The sequence below is a fragment of the Phalangium opilio genome, unplaced genomic scaffold (assembly GCF_054372755.1).
Source record: "Phalangium opilio isolate 3A_F unplaced genomic scaffold, DU_Popi_V2 ptg000037l_1, whole genome shotgun sequence".
NCBI classification, from domain to species: domain Eukaryota; kingdom Metazoa; phylum Arthropoda; class Arachnida; order Opiliones; family Phalangiidae; genus Phalangium; species Phalangium opilio.
Window position 1 is genome coordinate 4,765,379 of NW_028324160.1, and position 8,722 is coordinate 4,774,100.

The window sequence follows — 8,722 nt, forward strand, 5'->3', positions numbered from 1 at the left end:
AAGTGTATAACCGCTCCAAAGAGGAAGAGACGTCCTCCTAACCTAACCAAACCTAACATAACAGTAATGTTTTGGAAAAGGCATATTATTTGAGAAGTAAATGAAGCTAAACAACAATATTTTGGAAAAGGCGTACCATAGTTAAATGATTTATAAAATATTACTAACCTAACCTAACCTAACCTTACCTAGCCAAACCTAACCTAACCCAACCTAACCTAACTTAACCTAACCAAACCTAACCAAACCAAACCTAACCTAACATAACATTAATGTTTTGGAAAAGGCATATTATTTGGGAAGGCGATGAAGCTAAACATCAATATTTTGGAAAAGGCGTACCATAGTATAATGATTTAAAAAATATTCCTAACCTAACCTAACCTAACCTAAGCAAACCTAACCTAACCTAACCTAACCTAACCTAACCTAACCTAACCTAACCTAACCTAACCTAAGCAAACCTAACCGAACCGAACCTAACCTAACCAAACCTAACCGAACCTAACCTAACCAAACCCAACCGAACCTAACCTAAACAAACCCAACCTAACCTAACCAAACCCAACCCAACCCAACCTAACCTAACCTAACCTAACCTAGCCTAACCAAACCCAACCCAACCTAACCAAACGCAACCTAACCCGACCCAACCCAACCCAAACCAAACCAAACCTAACCGAACCTAACCTAACCTAACCTAACCAAACCCAACCTAACCAAACCTAACCAAACCCAACCTAACCTAACCTAACCTAACCTAACCAAACCCAACCCAACCCAACCCAACCTAACCAAACCCAACCCAACCTAACCTAACCTAACCCAACCCATCTAACCTAACCCTAACCAAACCAAACCTAACCTAACATAACATCAATATTTTGGAAAAGGCATATTATTTAGGAAGTCAATGAAGCTAAACATCAATATTTTGGAAAAGGCGTACCATAGTTTAATGATTTTTAAAATATTCCTAACCTGACCAAACCTGACCAAACCTGACCAAACCTAACCTAACCTAACCTAACCTAAACTAATCTAACCTAAACTAATCTAACCTAACATAACAGTAATGTTTTGGAAAAGGCATATTATTTGGGAAGTCAATGAAGCTAAACATCAATATTTTGGAAAAGGCGTACGATAGTATAAGGATTTATAAAATATTCCTAACCTAACCTAAGCAAACCTAACCGAACCGAACCTAACCTAACCTAACCTAACCAAACCTAACCGAACCTAACCAAACCTAACCAAACCTAACCACACCAAACCAAACCTAACCAAACCTAACCAAACCTAACCAAACCTAACCTAACATAACATTAATGTTTTGGAAAAGGCATATTATTTGGGAAGTCAATGAAGCTAAACATCAATATTTTGGAAAAGGCGTACCATAGTATAATGATTTATAAAATATTCCTAACCTAACCTAAGCACACCTAACCGAACAGAACCTAACCTAACCAAACCTAACCTATGCAAACCTAACCGAACCTAACCTAACCAAACCCAACCGAACCTAACCAAACCCAACCTAACCTAACCAAACCCAACCCAACCCAACCTAACCTAACCTAACCTAACCTAACCTAACCTAGCCTAACCAAACCCAACCCAACCCAACCTAACCTAACCTAACCTAACCTAACCAAACGCAACGTAACCCGACCCAACCCAACCCAACCCAAACCAAACCTAACCTAACCTAACCAAACCCAACCTAACCAAACCCAACCTAACCAAACCTAACCAAACCCAACCTAACCCAACCCAACCCAACCCAACCTAACCTAACCTAACCTAACCAAACAGAACCCAACCCAACCCAACCTAACCAAACCCAACCCAACCCAACCTAACCTAACCAAACCTAACCTAACATAACAGTAATGTTTTGGAAAAGGCATATTATTTGGGAAGTCAATGAAGCTAAACATCAATATTTTGGAAAAGGCGTACCATAGTTTAATGATTTATAAAATATTCCTAGACTGACCAAACCTGACCAAACCTCACCAAACCTAACCTAACCTAAACTAATCTAACCTAACATAACATAACAGTAATGTTTTGGAAAAGGCATATTATTTGGGAAGTCAATATTTTGGAAAAGGCGTATCATAGTTAAATGATTTATAAAATATTACTAACCTAACTTAACCAAACCTAACCTACCTAACCCTAACTCAGAATTACGGGGGCAAATTTTCCTTTTGAAGTTTTCAGCCATTCGACTCCATATTTAATAAATTACACTGATCAACAGTCTCTTATTTAATAATTTTAAAATATTGATTTTTTAATGGAAAATACAAATTAATAAAACGGGTATGTTATTCGTGCCAAATTCCTGTGTTATCGCCTTTTGTGGCAAACGGGAATTGGGAGAAATACATTTGGGTGAATCAGGAAAATATGATTTGGGTTAAATTCTTCTGATTGGGACAAATGAGATTGGGTGATATGGGGCGACACCTCCTAGACTGGAGTGATTTTACGGTAATCTATAACCTAGTTTTAAGTGTGCTGACAATATACGAAACAAATATTCGGAGACAAAAGACGAAAAAAATACTGATATTTAGGATTTAAAATCTCGTCGTTTTAAATCCTGTAAATCAGTAATTCCATTGTCTGTTGTCTGCACGCACAAAGCTACGTTAATGACACCATTTAGCCGCTCCAACATAGAAATCTGGGTTTGCGCGTGTGACAACCAACGCTGGAAAAGATTATATATCGAATAAGCTTCCGTCGGAGATAGGGAGTTGCCAATACTATAAGCGTGAAAACAAATATGCTCACGCACATCACTGCCTTCTCTAATACTAGGCCTTGAAATGTACAACAGAAGCATTTTTTATGTGACATTTTGAATTTTCGCTTAGTAACCGTTAGATGGCTCTTTTCTGAGGCAAGTTTTTGCGATGACGAAAGTAAATTCGTACTCCGCAGTCCCGCATGACGTCACGTCTTTCGCTTATGTCGGGCCAGGGTGGGAAATATGGAATTTTTTAAACTGGACTAACTTACCTGGTCCATGACCATTGACCAGGGCACGTCGTCTGCTAAACTAGAGAAGTAGATCATTAAAATATTCGAGTTAATGTATGGACTCCAGTTATCCTTGAATTACCTTAGTGGTCCCGAGGACCACTGACCTCCGATTTAATTTTTAAACTGGACATTTGCCCTGTGCCACAGCCTTATTTCCCACGCTCTGGCGGACTATGGGTGCAATTTGTCGCTAAAATGATCCTCGGGTATGTATGATTGTATTTTTCGTCAAATTCAGTTAAATCTGAAGCCCAACCTACAATAAATAGATCAATGTGTTTGGATCGTGTCTCTCAACCTAGATCCAACGCAAAAGCTTTGAGTTTAATACATTTGCTAGATTGTGGCGATATGGGTATCCCAGAAATTATATGATGAACATTTTAATTGATATTGCAGATTTTATAAAGGAAGCAATACACTCCGTTTCGAAACAATATTCATTGATGACACTTTTTCAATTCATTCTACCATATTTTGCGAAGGCTTTAAAATGTAAATACATTTTACCCACACTGTGATAAATGGCTTTTGATGTTTTAACAAGTTAAAAACAAACTTGTCGTTTGCAATTTAATGTGTCCTTTTATTTAAGTCAGCTGCTATATTATACTCAATACCTTTACTTTAACCGTTTTCTTGCAAGCTTTCAACATTTTCCCATAGTTTTCAATTTGCCGCCTTAGAAAAGCAACATCTAGCGCCATTTGTGATACCCAAACTGCCACCCCCTTTTATTCGTATTGCAAGGCCTAGTATTATAGAAGGCAGTGCACACTGCAGAAATATAATTTGTGGTCCCTGCCCATAGCCCACTCGATCACGCGTAACACGACGCAAGATAGGGGAGCGGGATCGAAAGCGTGATCTCCTATCTGGTGACAGAAATTTTAAAGGGAGTGGGAAACCTTCCACTTAAATTAAGGCAATGCCACAGCAATCTCCCTCGTTTTAAATATATCGAGCAAACGTAGCACACAATTTACAATGCTTAACCTTACCAGTACAATTAAATGCTGTGCTTAAACTTACTATTATAATCCCCTTCTCTTTGAAATACACTGAAAAATATCAGCTCAATACTCTAACATTTACTCTCCCTTCTATGACGAACGAAAACTTTTATACTGCCAAAGATAGTTCTCTGGCACGCCACACACGACGACGACGACGACGACACCAGGGCAGGTCATCGTACAGGTATATTATACGATGTGGCTAAAAACAGGCGATTATTCGAAATTTCTAATCATTAATCGATGAGGTTTGGTATTTCAGTATAATATTCGATTAAGTACATCTGTTTTCTAATGAGGATCTTATACTGTCCACATTAAACCAAATACATTCATAATATTATGTTAATGTCTTAATTGTAATATAATTTTCTCGATGGCGTTTAGGGTAATTTACGAAGGGAATAAAATGACCATGGATGACATGTACAAATTAATTATCGAGACTGATTTTGTCAGAGTAGGTGCAAGAGAAATGAGACCAAAATTTAAGTCTACCGATGAAAACATTTCAAATAACCATAATCTGGTTTTAGAATGCTACTTTTATTCTGCTTCCCGTGCCACGTGCATTATTCTATGGCAGACAGGAGTATTTCACTCCATCTCCGGTGTTCGAATCGGCAGGACGATTATCGTGACCGCCCCCCCCCCCAAGAGAGTGTTGTCCACTTCCCTGTCCTTCTTAGATATGGACACTGCAGTAAATTTCGCTCCATAAACATTTATTTCGCCGCCCAATGCATTAATTTCCATTCTCCGTTCAATTAGGTGTTGATTTTAATTGTGTTCATTTTGGTCATTGTGTCCCTTTTGCCCGTCGTTCACTCAATCGTAACCAAGAAATACAAATCGTTGCCCACCAAGAAAGATGCCAAGAAAATGGCCCAAAAATCCTTGGAAAATATTTGGCATAACGCGTCGCTCTTGTGCGCCGAACGTAAGCGATTGAGTATTCGCTTATATTTGAGAAGAATATTTCCAATTATGACGTCAGTTAGTAGCGAGAGACAATTTCATATGGGGGATTGTTTTCTCATAACAAGAGATGCGGCTAGGCCTAGCTCTTTAATCAGGCTTAATTCTGTTCTGTATCGATTCCCTCAATTTCGCCCCACATTACTTGTCGTCTGCTGGCTGCATCGTGGCTAATCGGAGTGACTTTCATTCTGTTTTTCTAGGGTTGTTTCTTGCGGACGGAGTTCACGACGGAAAGCTACAATCGCATCGACACCCTCTCGGACTTGATCAAATCGGGAATTCAACCTCTATTTGTGAAAAATGGCGGAGCTTTCGACTATCTGAAATCTTTGGTGTTAAGTTCCTCTGCTCTTCTGACGTCACTGGTTTCGTACCTACAGGCAGTCCAGGACCCAGATGTTAAAAAATGGTTTGACGCACTAGATCAGGAGAGTATAGTCACTATTGTTTGGGACTACATGACTCGTGATGGTTACCTGCCAGTTCTTTTTGGGGAGAAAGCTGTCATCGCAGAGAACACGTATATGATTTGGCTGTCGGATCAATTCCTCAAATTAGATCCCGAGAGTAGAAAGTTCTTTTCGGACCACGAAGGATTTGACATTTCGGAGCACATAATTACCTTCGAGTATTTACACTTCGTTTTCCAAATATCTTGGCTAAGAAGCAGTCCGCAATTACGAGAAAACCTCGAACTGCTGTCGGTATTAATTAATTACCGTAACCGATTAAAACACTTGACGACTGTTTTTTATTACAGCGTGGAACCTTTTTTCGAAACGCAAGCCTTAAATTATCTGGATTTTGAGAAGATTCACTACATTGATCAGGTCAGGTGGAAGATACCGCTGAAAAGCACGACTGAATTGGACCTGAGTAGCGTCAGAGTTCCTCTCTACTTTCTCTTCTTGATATTGTCAGGAACAGTAGCCACCGTCATTACCGTAATAATCTTCAACCTCTTTGCGTAGAGCCTCAAAATCTAGCATTCCACCAGACGAAATCGAATTTTATGAAAACACAAAACAAACACTTTGAGCATCAAATTGCAATACACGTGTTACGTAACTTATAATCCACCCTAACTTATAGGGTGTAGTAATGAAAGTATGTTTACAAACATTCGCACTATATTGTAAACTTAATTAGCACTCGAATTAAGACTAAATCAATGGAATTGCTTTAAATAAAATTGTCAAAGAAGTAGTTATGGTTTTCGTTTCATCAACATAATTAATATAAAAGTTTGTAGAGATGGTCCGATACCGATATTGCATGGGTATCGGCACCGATATTTGTCTAAACCGATATATCGGTATCGGCCCATCTCTAACTGCAAAATTGCGGTCGTAGTTACCACTTGAATCTTGGAAAATGCCTCTAAGTAAATTTGAATCACTTGGTAATAAAATATACAAACGAAATTAGCATTTTCAAATCTAAAATTTTATCGTTCAGTCAATTTTAAAGTTTTCTAAATAGATAGCGCAACATTACATCGAAGTTGTATCGCACTTTATTACCACCACTTTCCTTCTTGTTAAATGGAGGTCCCGAAAAATCAATAAAAAGGTAGAGAATGCAAAGAGTTTTCCGAAAATAATTAGGTCTAAGTATATTTGTTAAAATGCCGCAACACCGAAATGCCCTTATCTTTGTTTACGAAACTGGTTATAGGATAATACAATCTTAGAAAGGGTAAAATTCCTACATAAAACTGATTCTAATTCATAGTAGAAGTTTCCATTTCCAACTCTTCAAATCTGAGTTTTATTTATTATAAAAAGTATTGATTTGATTGTACGGGCCGTTTACTAAAATATGTTACAAAATTTACATTTCAGTTACCCTGGCAACTAAAAAATTAGCGTGAGTGTCTGGTTAACGAAAATAGCCGTGAAAATGTTATTATTGACTCATTACCCGAACTCTGTACCGCACCAGACTTGAAATAGACGAAGCCAAAACGGTACTCAAAGGAGAGTAATTAATTTTCATCATATTATATTACATTAACATGGCAAAAAAAGTTGAGACACTTGAAATTTTTATGGATTAATCTACATTTCGTCTTCGCTTAGCATTTGAAAAGCTACGGTTTAAGTGTCGCCCAAAATGGCGCTGAACGAATTGGAATTTCTGTGAAATAAATAATATTTTAATTACAAGTACGTAGAATTTACATTTTCAAATCTTAAATGTAATTGTAGATTTTAAATTTAATTAAAATTGACTCCTGTAAATGTGACGACACTGGAGCTGAGTTTACCATGGTTAAGTGGCCTGTATTTGAGAATTATTTTCTTTTTGGTATTTCAACTTTTAAATATTTCTTGCCATCAGGAGTCGTGGGAGATAATAATAATAATAATAATAAATATAAAGTTTAATGTGTAAAATAATGATACATGTGTTGTATTGGCGGGATTTTACACAGTTTGTATTCACAAAATTTGTTTCGTCTTTTACCTATGTTACGTTAGTTTAATTTAATTTAAAACAAAGGATTATTATTTTTTTTTTTTATAAAAAAAGGAAAAAATTTCCTGGATCTATTATTTCAATTTTTCAACTTTAGTACGCCTTCTTTAAATATATCTAAACAACTAAAATGTTTATTAAAATTTTCAGTCATTCTATTTATCGGTGTATTTTTAATTATATTTTGTTGAAATAGTTTTCTAGACCTAATTCTTTGGTTATGAACGTAAAAGTTTACTTTACCGAGAAGTTCGCTGCAGTCAATTTTGTTTGTTATTAATTTGTTAAGGAATATTGTGTCCATTTTCATAAGTATGGTTTCCATTGTTTGCAAATTTAGTTGATTTAGAACTGATTTATAGCTGTAGAAGCGTTCTTTGGAGAAATATATGTGGTAGAATTGTACGAATTTCCTTTGAATCCTTTCAATTTTTAATTTCTGCGAGGCACTACTACTATTGTAGATTACTGCTCCAAACAGTAATTTAGGTCGTACAAGGGATAAATAGAGTTGTCTAAAGCAATATTTCGAGTTAATATTTTTGGCTATTTTTAGGGAAAGGCAGAGCTGTCTAAAACTTTTTGCCGTTGTTGAATCAATTTGTTCGTGAAATAGAAGTTTTGAGTCAAAGATTACACCTAAATCTCGCACACTGTTTCCGCGCTTCAGGATTTTTCCGTTCAGTTCATATTGGTACAGAATCTTGTTTAATTTGCGGGTGTATGAAACGACAATAGTTTTATCCTCGTTTATAGGGATATTGTTGTCTATACACCAATCTTGTAGGTTGTAAAGGTCATCCTGTAGACTAACGCAGTCGTTCTTGCTGTTGATGTATTTACCTAATTTATTGTCATCCGCAAATAGCGTTATTTTAGAATTGGTAATTTTAGTTGGGATGTCTGAGATGGAGAACCAAGTGTTAAAATACGATGTCATGGCTGATTATTTGAAAAGAACTCCTAATATAAAGTATTTTTCGTATTCATGAAATTAGATTCGAGTAATTGGGTCAAACCTTCCAGATTAAACCAAATGCTGTTAATAATACTATGTTATATAATTTTGTCAACGGTGTTTAGGGTAGTTTCCGAGGGGAATAAAGTTGACTTTGAAGACTTTTCCAAATTTATTCTGAGGTTGATGCTTTCAGCGTAAGTGAAAGAGAAATGCGACC

The 8,722-nt window shown here is 36.7% G+C and overlaps 1 protein-coding gene across 1 annotated transcript; it reads right to left on the bottom strand.

The window, feature by feature from the left end:
- Positions 1 to 7,623: 7,623 nt before the first annotated feature.
- Positions 7,624 to 8,484, bottom strand: LOC149683459 (uncharacterized). Its single transcript, XM_089871276.1, has one exon. The coding sequence runs from the start codon at positions 8,482 to 8,484 to the stop codon at positions 7,624 to 7,626; it is 861 nt and encodes a 286-aa protein (XP_089727402.1).
- Positions 8,485 to 8,722: the final 238 nt, after the last annotated feature.